This window comes from Gymnogyps californianus, chromosome 17 (assembly GCF_018139145.2).
Source record: "Gymnogyps californianus isolate 813 chromosome 17, ASM1813914v2, whole genome shotgun sequence".
NCBI classification, from domain to species: domain Eukaryota; kingdom Metazoa; phylum Chordata; class Aves; order Accipitriformes; family Cathartidae; genus Gymnogyps; species Gymnogyps californianus.
Window position 1 is genome coordinate 7,246,794 of NC_059487.1, and position 20,927 is coordinate 7,267,720.

General features: G+C 35.0%; 1 protein-coding gene across 1 annotated transcript in view; it reads left to right on the forward strand.

The window, feature by feature from the left end:
* Positions 1–20,927, forward strand: part of NCOA3 (nuclear receptor coactivator 3) — an 84,566-nt gene that overhangs the window by 42,915 nt on the left and 20,724 nt on the right. Inside the window, exons 3-5 of the mRNA XM_050907568.1 lie at positions 11,734–11,809; positions 18,644–18,751; positions 20,450–20,622. Coding sequence (XP_050763525.1) covers positions 18,654–18,751; positions 20,450–20,622 — 271 coding nt within the window. The 5' untranslated portion in view covers positions 11,734–11,809; positions 18,644–18,653. The remainder of the gene's footprint in view (positions 1–11,733; positions 11,810–18,643; positions 18,752–20,449; positions 20,623–20,927) is intronic.

Sequence of the window (20,927 nt, forward strand, 5' to 3'; positions counted from 1 at the left end):
CTTTTAGAAACTATTAGATGTTCAGAATGACAGTGCCATGTTTATCCCACTAGTTTTTCTTAGGCTTAATCTATTACTAGGGAAGCTTCCTGGTAAACCTCTATCAACAAACCTTAGTAAAATCATATTTCATACTGGCAAAGAAGTCTCTATACAAGTTCCCTGAGTAAAATAGGTTATATGGGTAAATATATTTTTGCCACTGCACTAAAGCAATTCATATATATATATATAAAAAACCCAAATCTTTTTACAAGTTTTAACAAATGTAAAATGACAAGAAATATTAGCTCAGTCTGAGGATCATACAGGTCACGCAGTAATTCTGTGCAACTTTCTTTTTTCCCTCGAATAAGCTTTCCCTATTCAGAAGTCACGCCATGTTGGCTGTTTTTCTGCAGACTTTGTTTGTTCATGTGCTCAGTGATATTATTCTTTAGCATACCATCTGCCATCTTACTATGGATGGAAGTCAGTCAAGGCATGAATGTCAGATTCACTGGTCCATAGCTCCTGAAAGTCCCTCTAGATTCCTTCACGTCAGTAGGAGCTACACTGGTCACCTGCCAGTCCTCTGATACAGTAGCCATTTGTAAATGACAGATTGTGCAGTTTGGCCATCAGTTCTGAAGATTCACATTTGAACCTCTTCTTGGATGAAGGGTATCCTGGTGACTGGTCAACACCTCGTGTGTCTGTTGGGTTTAATTCTTCCTCTATAATTCCTTAAAATTCATTTTGCTTCTCCAGCCAGTTTGCTACAAAGAAATGCTGGAAGTGGGAACCTCTCCAGTATCTTCAGTGGTGATGGCCAACATGAAGAGATTTTCAGAGCTATGGCTTTATCCTCTCTGAGTGCGCATTTTATGCCTTAGCCAGGAAGAGGTCCACTGTCTCCCTAGCTTCTCCCTAGCTGGCTTCCTCCTTCTGATGTGTTATTTAAATATCTTTTTATTGTCAGTTGGAGTTTGGTGCAAGGCACTCTTCTCGTTCTTTTTTTAGTCCTGTATTTCCTGTTTACATTCAATTTACTGTGTTCTATGGGTGTTTCAGTTCTTCCCATGTAGACAAGCTTTCCACTTTTTAACTGCTAATCTTTTCCCTGTGGTATCCCCCTTAACTTTCTTATAGAGCCATATGGGTATTTTTTTGATGTTTTTGGTCTCAGCTCCGAAAGCTGTGTAGGTGTAGCGGCTATCATCCAGAATTCACTTGAAAGCTAGCATCTTTTTTGTCTTTCTCCCTCTCTCACTATTGTCATCACAGTACAGTCATACAGTGACAGTGTAATCACTTTTCCATCTTGAGGGTTGGGGGTGTGTGGTGATGTCCTCACATATCACTAGAGATGTGTAAATTAATACTCCACACTGCTTCTAAGCTGCATATTGTTTTTTAAACACAACTAAGTTTATAGGAGAATAATACCATCTTTGAGAATTTCTTTGATTTGTGTGCACAAGCATTAACTGATTAATGTGCTGACTTCCTTTTCCTTTTTTCCTCCATTAAGACTATTTAAGATATTTGGTTTTAATACTTTGAACTGGAGCTACAACTGATGTGATATAATGAAGAAATAAATACAATATTGTAATGTACTAGAAATTTTAGAATATGTGTGTCATGCAGTCTGTATGTCTGTTTAATGTGGAAAAGCGTTTTGGCAGAATTCTAAGTAGTTTTGGAAATTAAATCTTCACTCGATTCATACAATGTAACTCAAGACTTCTAAGTTTTAAATTTAAATTTTAAATAGCTGGGAATTTGCGGTGATTGTAATAGTCTTTTTAGTATGCCAATGCATGTTCCTAATAAAAAAGTCATATTAAAAATGAAGCTTAAGATTTGAAAGGCCTTTTTGAACTTACAGTAGATGTATTCAAAGCCGATTAATTTAAATAGTGCTCCTGTTGGTCTTATAAAGATCCCCTAAATACTATGTCAAATTTGGAATGAAATTTAGAAGGTCTTCTACATTTTAATCTATGAACATCTGGTGACTTCTAGTAAGGGTTTGATCTTTTTTGTTTTCTGCTGTCTTTACTTCAGTATTTCTCTAAGGTTCTGATTTACTTTCTCTGGTGGCCAGGCAATAATGTTTTTTTGAGGTCCATAGAAATGCTAGGCTGTATTTGTTCCATGGATTTGCCCTTTTGTTTGATTGCTTTTGTAAAATGTGTCCATCATACCTAGCTGGTTACTTTTTCTTCTCCTTCTCCTGCAAAGACTCGTGTTTTCTTTTCCTGTTTCTCTGTGTTTGAGTCTGTTTCATGACTTCTGCCTGATTCTTCTAAAAACTGAATTCAGCTAAGAAACCCAGCAAGAAATAGACTAATTTAGTTATGGCACATAATGCTTCCTAACTGCATTTTACAGAATTATTCACATCTTCATGTTACAAACAAAAACGGCTTGCTAGCCTTCCTCCCCCACACCCTCCATTATAGCTGTATAAGGCGTCTATTGTCTCCATTCATATTGAGATGTCACAGATGTGTACACTCTTCTGGGTTCTTTTCTCTCTTGCAGCTCTAATGACCACTACTCCTTTGATTCCTTTCTCAGGCAAATTGGCATAGGCTATACAAAAAGAAATTTAGGTCACAAATAATCTTTAAATTATTCTACTTGAGTGAGAGGAAGATTTAGCTGACTGTGTATATACCAGAAATTTATGGCAAAATATGGCAAAATTAGTTTTCTCCAACAAATACTATTTTGTCATCTCAGAGATCATTGACTTAAAAATATCAAGGGAGTATGCAGTTTTAGTGTGAAATATAAGTGTGCAATTGAAAGAGTTTTCAAGCTGTATTTATGCTTTTTTTTCCCTAGAGATTAAAATCAGATGTATTCACCTGTACTGTTAAAACAACTAGGAGTATTAGGAATGACTAATTTTAAATAAATACTTTTCTTTTTATGTATTTTCATTTCAAAATGAATATAGATATTTTTGTTCTATTTTGAGATTAGCTACCCCTCAATACCAGATTCCCTGTCTGTCAGGACAGTGAATTTAGGGTTTAGCTCTAAGCATGGATGTAGCTTTCTTTGGAGTACCTGGAACCCCATGTGTGTTATGACTCTTGGCTCTGTACTCTGAGGTGTCATGGTAGGCAATTTGTATTTGCTCATGGACCATGTTAGTTGCACAGATATGCAGGCAGTAGCAGTGATCTTCTATTCGTTAAGAACGATTTTTCTGTAAGCAAACAAATTCCTTTTTTACATGCTCCTCAGATATGCTATTCGTGTGTAGAAAAAGCAAGCATTTACAGAAACAGGAAACTATTTTGTGCTTTGCATTACATCTCTGAACTGTCTTGTACCAACATCCTTTTATGGTTGGCTTTATTTTCCAGTTAAGACTAACACTGTGTTTCAAGTATACTAGCAGGTCACACTCTTCATCACTTCTGTAGGCTGTTTTGCCTGTTGTTTTGTCCTGTTTTTTAAGTTACGAGCACTCAAAAGGTAAAAAATCCACAGATACAGCATCATTTCTAGTTGTTTTACTGGATGCTATGATTAAATCTAAACATGTTAGCTAAGTTATTTAAGCTGCTTCTCATTATTGTTTGTCTTTGTTGTTGTTTTGTAATAACAGAATACTATTCCCTTAAATATTTGTGCCCTTGAAAGCATTGTGTATTTCAGCTGACTGCAAATTCATGACAGCAGGCCACGCAATTTAGACATGCTTTTTTTAAGAGGGTAATCAATGCTTCTGTCCAGTGCTAGAGGCTTGGTAGTGTGGGATGGTATGTTTTGTAGAACTGGCTTTGAGTATTTAGGAAGAGGGACAGAAATTACTGTGAGCATGTTTTGGGTGGCTTGTATCCCAGCTCATCTGCTGTGGACCCAGAGCACCACTGGCAAGGCTTATTTCTCTCTTATTAATTTGTTTGTGTGTAACTCTGCTACTAATACCAAAATCTGTCTTTGAAGCATCATAAAGACTGGAACCAAAGTAGTTCATTAAGCATTATATTGTGTTGTTTTCTTGGTATTTGTGCTATGGAAGTCTTGAGAGATTGGAGTTTTTCCAAGATTAATATCAGAAACTAATTTGTTAATTGTGTAACAAATTGTGTTCTTATAAATGCAGAACAAAAGATTGTTGTCTAGACACTAACCATAAAAGATTCTTTAAACTGCAGCACTGGATTGTATACTTTGTAGACCTAATTTTGTGTCGTTCATAAAAGTGAAAGGTTTGCTTTTTGGTATTCAGAATCAGAGAGGCTCTTTTATTGGTGGCCAGAACGTTCCAGTAAATTTTGAAGTTGATCTGATGTATTTAATGTTCAAGTGTTTTCACTTCAGAGGTCTTTATGTTGAGTGTAAGAACTTGCCTCACTTGGTCAGTTTGGCTGAAAATGATCTTTTTTGTAGCATCCTCCCAACAAAAGGTTAGCTTTGTTAGAAGTTTGCAGTGTCTGCCAGGAGACTCTATACAAGTACAGAAACAATTATATTTTACTGTTCCCTAGTACTTCCACAAAGGCAAAATATGACCAAGCCATGTAGAAATACTCAAAAGCATCAGAACTGTTCTTTTCAAGGATTTACAGTTTCTAGCTGTTGATAAACTTTTGTGCTTCTTAATAATTTGTGATTATTCAAGTGCTAGGAAATGGCAGATGAAGGGAACAGGCTGATAGACTAAATGTATGGTGGGATGATTAATGACAGTGCTATTTAAGACACATGAACATCAACTAGATCACCTCCGATCTCCCAAGATGAACAGTTGCCCAAAGTAGAACGGGGGTAACAAAACTATGATTAAAGCATTGCAAAAATTCTAGATTGCTTATAGCTTTTAATTGAGAGACTTGCTTTTTAATTGAGAGGCTTGCTTTTTAAATATGCAAATATAAAAATAATAGAATGTTTTTTTTCTGCTGTGCAATTCTAATTAAAAAATATTTTTGCTCTGCAACTTGACACTTGAAAGTGTTTACTATTTCAAATAAGCAGTTTTCTTAAAAGCCAATCTCTATACCTACTGAATTGATGAATACTTTCAATTCATGTACAAGATTCAAAGACTAAATTGGAAATACTGGGGGTGAACATCCATTGCTAATAATAGCTGTAGAAAATGCAACAAATTCATCTGTTTTGAATGCTTTTCTGAGTATTACTTGTAGAAGTTCAAAAGCTGGCATTAAGCTTGGCATCTACTTGATACAGATCATATCAGAAACTGATAGTGTGTACAGTAAATGTTTCATTCTGTCAAAACCAGTCAGTTTTTCCCCTTGTCTGAAGGCATTTTGGTATTGTTAGAGATTTTGATCCAAATGTAAAATGACTTCTGTCTCTAAATTTAAGCTTGCAATGGACAGGCTTTTACAAGCAAATTGCTGATATTTTGCCCAATTTTTAACTGCTGCTTTGGAAAACTCTGATTTTGAACTGTTCTCATTCTAAACATGTTTTATAGAAATCTGATCTCTGTAAAATGAGGAAGATTTTGGCATGATAGGGTCTGCTTCAGTTCTAACAATGCCATAGCACTAAATGAGTTAATGCTAATTGTAATACTGTAGTTGTGTTTGTCTCTCTCCAGAAATCCAGCAAGCAGTCTTTGCTTCCATGAGACACTGGTAGGGTTGAATGGCAGAAGAAAAAAATTGCATGCATATAAGACATAAAATATGTGAACCCATTCGGAGTCTCAGGAAGGAGAATGAACTTGCTGATGGCACATTCAGAGCTTCAGGAAAGGGAATGGACTTGTTGATGACTTGGAGAGGGATCACATGTATTTAGTGAAACAAACTCAGTTTAGTTGATTACATTTCCTGTTTTCACGAAGAACTTCGTAAGTACTCTCTGCATTTGAAGTGTAAGATAGCGTATAGCTACCTCAAAGTGATAGTTGTTGCTACTGAAAACTTGCAGATTGAATTCTTACTATATTGAAACTATGTTTGGGAAGTTGCTTCCTCCCTTTTAAGGGAAAACTAATTCCTTAGTCATTGTTAAATTAAGGTAAGAGCTCTTGTATCTTTATCAGATCATGTAGGAAAAAGTCTCTGTCACTCTGTTATCTTACAGGAGCGACTGTATTCTGTAAGAAAAAACCCCACCCATATATATGTGTAGTTTTGTTCCCATAAAATATGGTTCTCCCAATTTTATCAGTTGTGCCATGAATCCCATCTAATATCTACTAGTAGTTATCGCTTTGTATTTGCATTTGATATGATTGTTACTTAGTTTCTGGCAATCATCTCTTTGCATTGGACTTTTTCTTTATAATGGCAGTGATTAAAGTTTGTACTGAAAAGGTAATCACATTATTGTAATGTGTAGTGGTCAAAATTGTGTAAGAATTGAAGTCATATATTGATAAGGCATGAAAACAAGCTTTGATCTGGTAAGTTAATATATCTCCTTAAAAGCAAAACATAAAAAGTTGGAAGTGATTAATAATAAATAAATAATATTTTCAGATTTATGTGGTCAAAATGATCGTTTCATGTTCTAAGGCTCTTAGTTGATGTCCTTTTCTAATTTAGAGAGATTTTGTACTTTAGACTAATCTTTAAATAATTTAGGACTACATAAATCCATTTTAACAAATTATGTGAATTATTTCAAACTTAATTCCTAATTAGGCTGAGATTGTAATATGTAGAGATGCATTGTACAGCTTGCATTCTTCTTACTAACCTGCGGATTATGTCGTGTCACATGGCATGGAGTCACTTATGAATAGGTGTATATAGAGCTGGAAAGTGATTCTCCAATACTGTTATGTTGGTATTCTCTTGTGAGCTCTGGCAAGGGTATTTTATCTTGTAAATGGAACACTTTTTATATGCATTTCCTATTTTTTTATAATTTTATTGCTGTTAGTAGTAGTAGAGAGGTTTGTTCACTGGTCACAGTAAAATCTCTTCCTATAGTACCCACTGTTTTTGGCAAGGATGATGGGAAGAAGTGTTTTCCGCTTTTAGAACTTCATTAAATATTAATATAAAACCTAAGTAGACCATACGTATTTCAGTCAGCTACTGACTTGCCTGAGTTTCTTCTGCTGTTAAAGTGTCTGGCTGTACAGAAAAGAATGGTGGTATTCTGTGGTTTCTTACCAGTTAAGTAGTTATCAAGTCCCATTATAGTAGCCCAGACATCACATCCTGTTTCTTCCTTTGTGGTATTTGAGCTAGGGATTTTTTCTTTCTATATATATTTACTAAATTTTTAATAATTTTTTTAAATAACTGTTTACTAACTCCTCCAGATACAAGTCTGTAAGGACTTACCTATGTTAAAAATATTCTAAATATATTCTGAAAACACTTGACTGATGCCATCAGCTATATTGAAAGCCCAAATTACCTTTTCCAGTACAGTGGCTTGAAAATTAGTCAAGATTAAAGGCCACCTTCAATATTTTTTGGCCTGCTGTGTTTGAGCATACCAATTCTTGTTGCCAGTGTCATGCAAGTAGGTGGTGTGGCTGCATCATGCCCAATTGCCTTTTACTTACAAGAGCTATATCCTGACAAATGTATCTAGCCAAGTAAGTTCAATACCTTTTCACAGCTGGGTTATGAGGGCAGCAGTTGTTCTGAGTCTAATGTGGCTCACATATCTTTGGACCCGTGACGAGATGCAGTAACCACTTTACCACAGTGCTTTGTGCAGAAGCTGACAGGTGAGAAATTTTTACAAGTGTTCGGCAGTGTATGGTGAAGGTGGCATAAGGATAAAGACTAGTCTTTTTTATAACAGTGAGCTCACTGGAGCCCCCCTTTTCTCTTTCAGACATTTTGTTTGTTGTAACAGGGTCCTATATCTATTGCTGTGACTAGGAAACAGGGATGTGTAGGAAACAAATTAACAAGTAATGACATTCCAAAAATAGAGTGCACACATTATTTATCAGAGGAACAGGAGACGCACTCTGAGTGTGTTCCACCTCTGACCATCCTTTAACTGGAAGTGTCCTGTCATTTTAATATATGCAAAGTGAACAAGGCTTAAGTTAATTGTGATGTCTGAAAAATAGGAGGAGTGCATAGTGCTCACTAAACACTGCAGGGTAATTGGTAAATGAAACCTGACAAGGCCTGAAAAATTATAGTCTCCCTCAGACAGAACGTATAATATGAAAAGGATGTGTGCTGAGTTAAGATTATTTAACATGTTGCAACAAGGTGTGCTTTGCTGGCTACCAGATTATTGATGGCACTTTTTTTTTTTTTTTTTTTTTAAAAACTGACAGCCCTGATTCAGTGACGTCTCTGTCTGAGTCATTTATTATCTAGTAAATGACCTTTTTGGCTGAGGGGGTGGGGAAAAAAAAAGAGTGGAGAATGATCAAATGCATATGTTTTCGAATAGTATTTTATTAGTTATTGTACTGATGGAAGTGCTAGACTCTGATAATGATGTATCAATACGATTAACAATATAATTTGCTGTTTGTTTCATAATGTAAATATAGCTGCTTTAATCTTAAAAGGTAAGACGTTTTAGTACAAAATAGTTACAGTACACCAAAACCTCTTTATTAACTCAGTGTCCTTGAGTCTTTTTATCTGTTTCAGTAGTTTGTTACATTGTACTTTCAGATTCACGAAGCTGTAGTTAAGGTTCAGTGGCATTTTTTTCTGCTGTTTTTCCTCTCCCCCAGAGGTTTAAAAATACGTTGGTTTTATGTACTGTAGTTTGAAGTGTAGTATATTGTATTTAATTTCTTTTTTAAACAGGCACATTAATTATCTCTAAAACATTTAAGGAGGATTACAGATACAGTCCTTTTTATGTCTTCTTTCAAAAAGTAACCACTGTGTTTGCCATATCTACCACATTTGGCTATGAATATATATGTATATTTTTAACCTTAAAAACAGTGTAGCTTTAGCTCTCTGTCATATTGTTGTTGTCTGTGCCACAGGCAACAATATGGCTCGTCACTTAGTTATTCCATCCAAACACTAATGTAATCTTTCTTTTATGTGTTTTAAAAATTGGATCAAAAACTGGACTGCATGTACACTTAAATTTGATATCCAGGCCAGTTTCTACATGGTGTAAACTGAGTATCTCTGTAACTCGTCCTGAAAGTGGGGAAATCAGTTGAAGGTCACTAGGTTGAGCTCATTGAGATCAAAACATGCCAAACGATGTTTTTGTGTGAGCACTCTTGGTTGAGCAGTTTCTAGACAGGAAATAGTACGCTCACGTGTTGAAAGTGGTACTGGTGTGGTGAGAGCTGATGGAGAAGCTGACTGCACAGCCCGAAATGCCAAGCTTTTTAGAAGAATACTGGCTCTGAGACTGGCAATTGCTTAGTGCGTGACCGTGCTTTGATACAGGCATTCTAATATCCTAAACCAATTCATGTGAAGCAGAACAGAAAACAATGTTGAAATAAAATATTTTTTGTATTTAAAAAGTTAAGGAGTTGGCTGTTATCTCTGTACTCAGAAGAGGAAGCATGTAGCTTTAGAGTAGGGATAACAGTTGAATGGTCAACTTTCAATATGTAAGAGTTTGGGCTTTCATTAGCAGGAAAAGACCAAGTATTATTGAAAAAGCGGGACGTATTTTATTTTTTCATTTAAATGTTGTAGATGATAACAATCTAATAACTTATTAGATTATAGAATTTTAATATCCTGTTTTATTTATAGTGGTAGTAACTTGAGGTCTAATTTACTTTCGATATATGGCAAAATTTTACTGTAGCGTATTTGATGTTAACTTTTTGTTTGGTTTACTGGGTAGGGTTTTCATCCCTACTTCAGGTTGTTTTAATTTTGTCCTGATCTGTAGAACAGAATTTAGAATATCTGTCTAGGTTGCCCTGCCAGTTGACAGTTCTCATAGGATGGTCCTCTGCAGTGTTTGGCCAGACTACTCTAGATGCTTTTCTAACCCTTCAAGAGCCTTCAGATTATTCAGAAGGTTATTTTTTAGTTACTTTACTGCAGTACTACTTTGAGAAGTTGTATTCCATCTTCTGTTTAAACAGCTCAGATATTGACATCCATGGAATGAATATTTACTTGAGGGGAATATAAAGGGAATATTCTAAAACTAATTTAAACGGTGATAAGATTTTTATGTAGTCTTCAACTTAATACATTTTCAGGGTTCTTCTCTTTTCCCTTGCATTTCCAGTCATACAGAATCCTTTTGATACTTGTGGGTATTGAATCTCCCACCTTAAGCGATTTTGTGCTATTCATTTCTCCTATATAGGTCAACTTCTCAATGAGACCCTTGTTTGTGATTCTGTTGAACTGCTTCTCTTCTTGCACAGGTGTATTCACCAGTTTATCAAGCTGTTGTAAAAAAACCTGCACATCAAACTGAACAGTGAATGTAATTTATGCTACCTTTTTGTTTCATAAATTCTTTCCAGTGGAGACATCAGAAAATAGTCCTTGTTGGGTATAAGGCCATTCCAGGGAAGCTAGATAGCAAGCTATCATTCAGTGTAGTATAGGTCAGGTTTAGCATTTTTACAGAAATGAACAGCTGAAGGATTTAATTTTCCATGATGTCCAAATGTTTCTGATACTGCATCTTAAGATTTCTTAGATTTTTCTTCTTTTTTTTGTGCTTTTGTTCTGGTTTCCATGATTAGCAGAGGTTGCTTTAGCACAAAATGGTGTTATAGAAGTCTTTAATTAGGAGACAATTTACTCTTGACGCTTACTCTTACGTGACCACATTGTCAATCAACCTTCTAATTGGTAATTCCAGTTCATATAAATAAAGCTACAATCAGTATTGTCAAAGGGATGGTTAAAACGGCAGACGAATGCATATGCAACCAGTTGATATGAAAAGCTTCAGTTTAATTTCTTAAGAAATGAGCTACTTGAATAAAACTCCTTTACCTGCCTGCTAGTGATTACCTATTAAGTAGTCTGGGTAGAAGTATCAATTTTGAAACTCTTGATTTTTGGATAGGACTATGGTATGTGCTTACATGTGAATGTCTCATAAATATTTCCCAAGAGCAATTTATTTTTCTAATTAGCTCAAACAGCCTCTGCTTTACGTAGCACTTTAAGCAGTTTTCAGTAAATCAATTCAATCACACAGCTCTTTAAAACTTATTCCTAAGTTACTGTAATTCTCTATAGAGACCCAGAATCTCACTAATTAGTACACTTAATCATACCTTGTATAAAATACATGATAATAAGGATTAATCATTCCTAGAATTTCATAGAAAAACAGAATAACAGAAACCTGAATGTTCATAGCTCTGAAAACAGTTCACTGTTCTCATCTAATAGTTATGTACCAAGCAGTGTGTACAAGCTGACAGAGTGGCTATGCACTTAATTTTTACTTGCCAGTCATAACTTTACAAAATAATTAATTTGGGGCTGCAGCTTTTTATATTAAGATTTAAAAGTTACTAAGATCAAACATCTACAACAGTTTCATTATTTCTTCCAAAGTAAAAAAAAAATTACATTTAAAATAAATATGTTTAGTTCTTACATGAAAGGAAATCTAGCTTACCAGGTGGCATTTGTGATGTTAAGATTCAGACTTTTGAGCTGTTTAGCATATAGCAGTTAGTTACAGTTATTATAAGTGAGTTTTAAACTCATTTAACATTAAAATATCTCAATATTGAGTGTTTCCTTTTTGGTAAGATTATTAATATTAGATGAAAAAATTGAAAAGCAAGCACTTTTTTTTTTTTAAAGTACAGCCTTTTTTGTTTTTCAGGATGTGACTTAAAATGACTTCTGATTCTGAAGGTCCTTTGAAAAATATGCTGTGCTTGAATGTTTGCTAAGGACAAGTAAGTGACTGATTTCATATTTGGACTATATGTACCTGAATAGTTATTCCCTTACCATTTTTAAAGCTACAATTTACAAATTGTACATGTAAGTATATAAGAAGCATGTTCTTAAAAAGAAGAAGGGGGGTGGGGGGAAAGAAGGGGGAAAAAAAAAAAAAAAGAAAAAACCTTACTTCACTACTGCCAGAAAGTGAGTTTTCTAAGTTTGTTTTCTTGTGGATTCCTGTCTATGTAAATGGGAACATCAGTTGTTTCTGTGGTCAGTCTTATAACAAAAGAATCTAGTTTCAAGAATATTTTGAATCAGAAGTTTCACTGGAAAGCTATCATACTTTTTATATATGTGTATTTGAGGGAAATATAAGTTTGAAATAACAAATTTTCACTGAGAATACAGAGTTGCTGAATGGAATGTCCCCTCGTTTTATTTATATCAAGTAAGATTTAAATATTTGGGGCTTCTCTTAGCATAAACCAGTTAGTTTATTACAATTTGCATCTTAAAAAACTGTGTGACTTATGTCTTGGTTTTTAGAAAGGAGGATTACATTTAATATTTTAACATTATATACAATTTAAAAAATTCCAGACCATCTTCATGATTCATTGAAAAGGACTGGTTTGATTTAGTTCTTTGTAATTGGCTTATTCTGGGGAATGCTAAGAGCCAATTTATGCTTTTTCCCTAGTGAATTTTTCAAACAGGAAATCAGCTCAGAGAGAAGAGCTTCCAAGCGTGCAAGATACCATGAGTACATATATTTAGTGTAGGAAAAAGTTGATGGTTTCATGGGATCAAAGAAGTGTTACAAATGTTTTCATGCAAATAATATGATTTTTTAAATATTTTGGATATGTTTTAAATAAGTATTGTATAGTTGTGCTTTTGTGGGTTTTGGGTTTTTTGTGTGTATGTGGTCAACTATTTCAGCTAAACAAATACAAAAACTAAATCTGAAGCATCTAATTATTTATGTTTTGGGGCCCCTGTTAGGACAAAACCTTCCCAGTTGCCATGTCCTATTTGGTGACTAGGTCTTTGATCTACAACTACTGAGAACATGGGCATGAGGGAATAATGCTTGAGTTGGAGAAGGAAACCAGTGCATTGAAAGACACACTAGCAGAAAGCGATCTAATGGATGTTTTTAAGTTAGTAGCTTTCCGATTTCTGTGAGGGTGAGGTGAGTAAGACCAGGGAAGAAACTGCTGTATCAAGCTGAAAACTTTCTGCTTACTGTGCTTAGTACTTCTCGATGTCCTTTTGACTTGAATGCTCTCTAGGAAATGGCTTTAGGAACTTTCCCGATTTCAAACATACTGTATTGTTGACATGTGCATCCTTTTCTTGGTAGTCCAGGACAGAATTTTAGAAGATAATTTTTTTTTTTAGCCTGTCAAAATATTGAAACGCTGGCAGATTGAAAAATGCTAGTCCTGAATCTGATGATTTCTTTAAATTCTATGTTTTTGTTTGGAAGGCTGTACATATATTGTTGCAATGGATGGATTAATAATTACTAGAACTTGTTTGACCTGTCACGTGCAAAAAACAGTACCTTTTTAACAATCCATCTATGGTTTTCACTGAGAAATGAATAGACCTGACATGTGAAAAGTATATAGTACATTGCAAAGGATGTAGATGTGTGCACCTTATTAAGGACAAATGTTTTTTCAACGCACTTCCTGATGAGCAAAAAGGTCTTTGTTATTTTTTGTTTTCTTGTTTCCCCTTTTTGATAGTGAGAAAAATTTTGGGAAATTTAGGATTATATCTGAAAAGATAAATCAAATAGTAATGCAGAAACTAGTACTTACTATTTGCAAATAATCATGAAAGTTTGGAACTTTTTCCCCAAATATTGCTGCCTTTGGTTGCACTCTACTGGTGGGGTTAGGAGCATCAATATATAGTGGTTCATTACTGCTACAACCGATGGAATTAAACGGTGTCTTGCTTTGAAGACTTTGAACCATCTCTTATGTCATCTTGGTTTTTCTCAAATTTGCTTTAACTGTAAACTTTGGAGGGCTCTGGACGTATTTGCTTCCATTCAACTTTAACATTCTTTATTTCATACAAATGTATACCTTTCTAAATTATTTGGCAAGAGCTAGGGCTTTGTTTTTCCAAATAACTTTTGGGAAATCATATTGGACAGAACAAAGTTTGGCTTTGTGTCACTATGTGTTTTCAATAGCTAAATGGAGTGTAGCATAAAATGCTTTTATTTTATAAAATGTTTGATGAAAATGACAAGGTATTCCAATACAGTGGAGTAACATGGGCAGTTTAATTTAGAAATTAAAATTAGTTGCTGGTGCTGATGACATCAGACTGGCAAACGTTTAATAATTATTATATACATAGGAATTATTGTTCATTAAGTACCTGGCTTTAAAATTTGGCAGTCCCAAGAAATTATCTCTATAAATTATATAAACCAGGAACAGATAAGTTTTAGAAAAATGTAGTTGTTTATCACTGGATAGAATTTATATTCAGCATTTCTTCATCCTTATATGTAATCAATCTGCTGTAGCTTCTTGCATTATAAGCAACTACTTGCATACAAATTTCATTAAAAAGTACCTAATAGTATATATTGATAGCTCAAGTTGATAATACAGTCCCACTGTTAGTTATCCTTCTGTGCAGTAGGTTTGCCATCTACTTTTTGAGCTTGTACATGCAACTTGGAAGAAAAATAGCAGAACACTTGTCAGATTTTTCATGGAAGTGGTTGCTGTCATATCTGTATTTCTGTTATTCTGAGTAAGAATAATATTCTGTGATGGAAGATTATCATTCCTGTGTTTTGGGTAATTTATACTTAGCTAAAATTTAACATTATTTCTTATATTTGCCTGGTTTTATGTAGTAACTGAGCTATTCATTGAGTCAGATTAAGCTTGCTTTTAGATTTATTTTAATTATACAAGTAATAGAAAGAATTTCACTGTGTAATTATTTTCTTTAAAAAATGCTTCACTTAGGTAGATAATATTGTGCAGTATAACTAGCAGAGGAGTCTTTCTAGCCAGCATTACATGTTCATGAGCCAGAAATAATGCTATTGCCTGTTAGCTCAGAAAGTAAGTTTACAAAGATGGCTGTGTTAAACTTTTTTGCTTTTAGAAGTAAAAATGCATAAAAGTTTTAACTTTTGAAAGCTGTGTTTTGGAGCTGTCTTTTGAAATAGTGATTAACTTCAGGAAAACTCCCCAAAACCCCCAAAATAGGTTTCTTTTTGGGAAAAATTTTTAGCCCATTAGAAATTATGGGTTCATATTCAATGAATAAATATAACACCTGGTACTTTTTAACTGGTGATTTCTTTCATTATTAACTCAGTGAATAATAGCTTCTTTTGTGAATATTTTCTGTAGCAGGGAAATTAGTTTGACTGTTAACAATTTGTACTGTAAATCCATCTGTACTGGGAAGCAGCTTCTGTAATTTCCTTAGCTAAAGAGTTACAGAGTTGTTCTAGGCATTACATGCCTTCCCAGCTTGTAATGATACTCTTAGGGAAAGGAAAATACATGTGCAGGAACTCTGCAGCTTCAGGCCTGAATAAACTCCCACAAGCTACTTGGGTGTAATAGTAGGGAAACAGCCTCCACGAATTACCTAATTTTTCCTTCCTTCTCCAAGCTTCTATATTTAGGCACTGAAAGGTTTTCTTAAATAGAAGGGTTGTATTCTCAGATAGGTATCATGTTTCTGAGACAAAATGTAATAATTTTTGTTTCTCTGTTTAATCATATTGTGAGTTATCTGTCAGTACAGGTAGATGTTAAACCAGAAATGGCGTTTCCATTCTAAATCATTTAATGCAACCCTGTTACCTGCAAAATTACGTTCTGGTGAAATGTCTGTCTAGCTCAAATTTTCAACTATTTAATGTATTTTAAATCTTTCTTCCTCTTAAATAGAATTTACTCTTGGCTCCTGACGTACTTGCTGTGCCCACACCCTTCCTGAGCTATCCTTAAGTCTTATATTTTAAGCTCTTCCTTTCTCTTTCCACAGTAGCTCTTAACCCTGCAGCTCTGTACTCTGCCGGTGAATGCAGTTACAGGGAGGGAAGCACCAATCCTGGAGTGTGTGCATGTGTCACCTACAGAATGACTCTCAGGATTCAGCCTTAGCTGTGAGGTCTGTAGGCATAAGACCTTATGAGTCATATGTTCTGTTGAGTGTCAGCTTCACATAATCAACTGCTTTTTGCATGATCTGTTTCTCTAATCTGTTTTTGAAACTGCTTACTTGTTCAGATGAGTATTTTTCATTCAGCTGCTTAATTGAAGAAGATACTATCCCTGCAGTTGTTCAGTGCTATACTGTCATCTAGTGGCGTAGCAGTGTGTTTTTCTTGAACTTCACATAAGGTGGGCCACTATAAATGTAGTTGAGAGGTTTTTGCCCTGGAGGAATATACAATTGAATAAAAGTCTTCAGGCTTGCTCTTCCATTTCTCTGTATATTGGGTTTTGTCTTATTCATCCTGGTTTTGTATCAAATATTTAGATGTAAAACCAACTTCTTATCTGTGCAGTCCATGACCGTAGTTATGGAGTTAGGCATCTTTTGTAATTGTTTATTTCGAATGCCAGATTATGTTTTACTGTTGTTTTTAATTTTATTGTGATGTACAAAGTATATTAGCCTTCCTCTCCTAATGCCTATCAGTTGGGATGAGGATTGGTTATGAATACAATTTTTTATGTTAAGCATTGTAACGTTTGCTTAGCTGCAAAGAGAACTTGTGCTTTAAAGAGATGCCATTTTACTTCTGAGCTTTGTACACATGCCAGAGTAATCCAGTGTCTGCTCCTCAGTGCAGCCAGCAGTCCTCTGTCCTATCTAGCTTTCAAAGGTTTGTACTGCTGTAAGAAGAATATCCTTTTAAATTCTCCACCCGTAGCTAACATCCTGCAATAACAGTATCAGCTATTGCAAGCATCCCCCATGCTGCTTCATGCAAATATGTTCTTGTGTGTCTTTGCCCTTTCAGTTTAGACTTTAGAAAGAACTGAAGCAGTGTTATTTTTTTGCCACAGAAAGCCAGTAAGCAAAAAATCCAATCGGTTAAGGTTAGTACATCAGAAGTAATATATGCACTTATCTTTTTTCTTTAGATGTCTTGGCCTGGAAGCAGTTAGTTGAGTAGGTGCCTTTCTGAGGGGTTGGTTTTCTTTGCTGCAAGGGCACTCTGCTGACTTGTGTTTAACTAACTTCTTGTTCACCAGGGTGCCCAGATCCTGTTCTGCAGAGCTGCTTCGAGTCAGTTGGCTGCCAGCCTCTGATACCTTAACATAAACTTCGTTTAGATGAAAGTGTGTCTATCAGTTCCTTGTCCTTGTGATATGTGATCACTGACTCCTAGGGATTTGGTCATCCTAAGCCAGTTATTTTTTAATAACTGTAGTAATGGTGGGTTTTGCTTGTGGAGATCCTTAAAGAACTTTTTTTTTCCTGAAAGATTTATTAGTGCCTGCATTATATGTTCTGGAAAAGTTTATCTCCAACTAACAACTATAACTGTCTTACCTAAATGTTTAAGACCAGTTACTGTTTTTGCTGTATGGGGTAAAGAACTGCAGTCTGAACTAGATTGCAGTAAATGAAATTTACATTTAATTTGGAAATTTCTGTAAAAAGGATACAATAATGCTAAACTTCTAACTGGCCAGATGTGTCTTGTCGTCATTGTGGTACAAAAACCCCAATACAAATTCTTAGAATATTTTATAGTTCTAATTATGTTCTAAAATACTCTGGCTAGATAAATAGCATAGATCCATTAAAAACTTTTTTTCCTCCCTCAGCATGTCGTTGATTGTAGCATACCAGGATCCGGTATAGGTGTCTTCTCTCCTCTGTGACTGTGTTCCTTTTTCCTCTTGGGAGTGAGGGGAGATGAGTGTCATGGATATATAATGTGCCAGGCTTGTTTAACATAGCTAGACTTTAACAAAAGCAACCTATTATTTTATTGGGTTATGGCCCAATCTTTGCTGCAGAAACAAGAGGTGAAAGAGTTCTGAAGTCTTTGCTTGCCTTGTCCTCAAAGTTTTAGAAAACTGTGTTCATTTTAGAAGGTTTAGCAAGAGATATGAAGTTAAGGCTCTAGTAACCTGTTGAGTTAGAGATGGTAATAGTAATCTGTTGGCTTTATACCGAGCCAGGTGTGAAACTCTCATTTAAGCCCACTGATTTACTCCTAAGGATGACAATTATTTGTGGCTGCAGTGGTCAGATTACATGAAGAGAAGAAAGGAACATACAGAAAAAGAAATTTTATTCAACATTTCTGTATGTTCAATGTTCTGGTCACCCACCCTTCATTGCCTTAGAGTATCACTTGCCTTTTTGTATAATGGCATCTAACTTTATCCTTAGTGTTTAACTATATTTTGGCATAACATATTAATTTACCACTTTCTTTTCAAGTTATCTAAACATACATTAAAACACTGACAATCTTTTTATTTTCAGACAAATTGGAGCTGTGCAGTGGTCCCAGTACTATGGTGCAAAATTTTAAACATCTCTGAATCAAATTACATGCATTTTTTACATTTATTTTTGCTTACATTGATATAAAGCTTTGTAAACCTGTGTTTTGGCAAAATACAAAATAGATTTTTAAAAAATGGTAACGAAATATTATTTTTTAATAGTAAAAAGGTATATGGATTTCCAGTAAAAATAGTCACACATAAATCTGATAAAAATAAATAACTTATCCAGATAAGTTCTCTGCGTTTTGAATTATTATTTTGAGAGGTTCATTCACAATTCTTATTTTTTGCTTTTAGTTGCTGATGCATGGTCAAGATGAGTGGATTAGGAGAAAACTCCTTGGATAGCCTGACCAATGAGTCAAGGAAGCGCAAGCCATTGCCCTGTGATACACCAGGTGCAAGGTAGGTTTATATAGACCTTTCTCTTTTTTTTTTTTAATGAGTTTTTAAAAATATTTTTCAAGTTTTCATTGCAATTTAGAGTAAGTTCTAACTAACCATTTTGTTCAGTTGAAAAATTCTCTAGGCCAGCTTCTGTTGTGAAGATACACAACTTTACTATTATGTGTAGATATGCCAAAGCTGATGAACTATGCGCTATAATTAGACTCTTGCGGAAATCTTAGAGTGAACATTTAAGGAATCACTGTTTGAAGCTGTGATTGCAAGGTAAAAGAAGAAAAACTTCTTGCTTCACAGAAATTTCAAAGGCAGCATCTTATAGCTGGTAATTGATTTGACAGGCCTCATTCCAGGTGGTTATGGTCAGCACAGAATACTGCAATAGGTTGAGCATTTTTTCTTGACTTCTGTTTCTCCAGACTAGTTCTTTGCGAGTTCATCTCAAATTTTGGCATTCTATGCTGTCTTCCTGCCCCTCACTCAACTCTGTCAGAGATCGTTATTTGAGGGACTCGGTTTTCTGTCCCCCTCCAACCTCATTGCTTTCCACCACATGTTAAGTGTTCTGTGTTATCCTTTCATGTTCTTGTTCCCACAGAGTATTAACCTTTATTAAATTTGTCTTCAGCTTCACCAAAATAACAGGCGTCGTGTACTCATATTTCTCCCTTTTATATACGTCCCCACTGTCCCATGCTAGTTACTTCCATCATGCAACAGATTGTGTATGAGATCCTCAGATTCTCCCACCGTATCCCAGTGTCTCTTTGTGAGTGTCCTCCATTCCAATTTCTCTTTCCCTTTCTCGAGTGTTTGTCCATTCAAGAATTCTGTTTTTCAGTTTGTCACCCTTCATTAGCTTTCTTTATTTTTCAAGCCCCTGCTTTGTCATGTATTTCTTTTCTCCAGTACTGGTCCATGCATACTTTCTTAACTCTTTCACTTCGTTTCTTCTCAAAGACTATTCATTCTTTTTTGATTCCCTCAGTGTGCCCATTCTTGCCCCTTCCCTTTCTCCTGAGTCCTTCTTTTCCTACTCTTGGCATACTCTGTGTATGACACTGTTCTCTCTGTTGGATTAGGCTATAGATAGTGTCTTTACTCAGCACATTAATCTATGTAGGAAAAGAAATTTCAGAGAGAGACTTTATCCAGCAACATTAGGTTGTCTGGGATTCTGCTTTTCTTGAACATTGAGATGGCATTTTTGTCCTGATGTCTAGAAATTCTGAGGTGTCACCTGCTGTAGTCATCTTGTTACAAGCAAACCAAAGGGATTTCATAGAACGTTAACATTCTATTTCATTTGTCTAATAAATTATAAACAAATCTAAAGTAACTTTTAAGGTTAAAATGTACTTTCTGTATGAGTGTTGCAATTTTATAACAGGCAATTGCTCTTTTCATTAAATTTGACAATAGAGTAATCACAGGAGGATTTTTTGGATGAATAGCTTTCTGATATCCTCTTAAGGTAAATTTGCACTTAAAATTCTTAAAAAACCCCACAAAAACCAAACCAAACAACAATGTAACAAAACACACACACGCCCTTCAGATTTATGTTTGTTGGAAGAATAAGTACTACCTAGGTTTAATAGGCAGGTGTTACATGAAGTACATTAAAGTTCACAGAGTGAGCACAGCTTTTGTATACGATGGTATGTAAGTATATGAAATGATGTTTTTTGTTCCTAGTCTGACCTGCAGTGGTGAGAAGCGTCGGCGTGAGCAGGAGAGCAAATACATTGAAGAACTGGCTGAACTGATATCTGCTAATCTGAGTGACATTGACAATTTCAATGTCAAACCAGACAAATGTGCTATTTTGAAAGAAACCGTGAGACAGATTCGACAGATAAAAGAGCAAGGTACAGTTCCCTGCTAAGCCAAAATAAATAATTTAATTTTCTTGTGATTCCTTTTCCAAAGCAGTAGTTGCTTGGGAAATTGAGTAGTGTTTTTCACAATAGCATGTCACTGAGAAAGTCTTCAGACTTTGACTTGAACCAAACCTTTAATATGCCTTAAATAATTTTCTGTTTAAAAGTAAGCAACTATTTACTGTCACTTTTTACTGGGAATCAGGGCTTTAAAACTTTGTATGGCCTTTCTTATCAGTTTCCTGAAAATACTAGGAAAGCTTAAACTAGTCCACAGATAAGCTAAAAGCAGA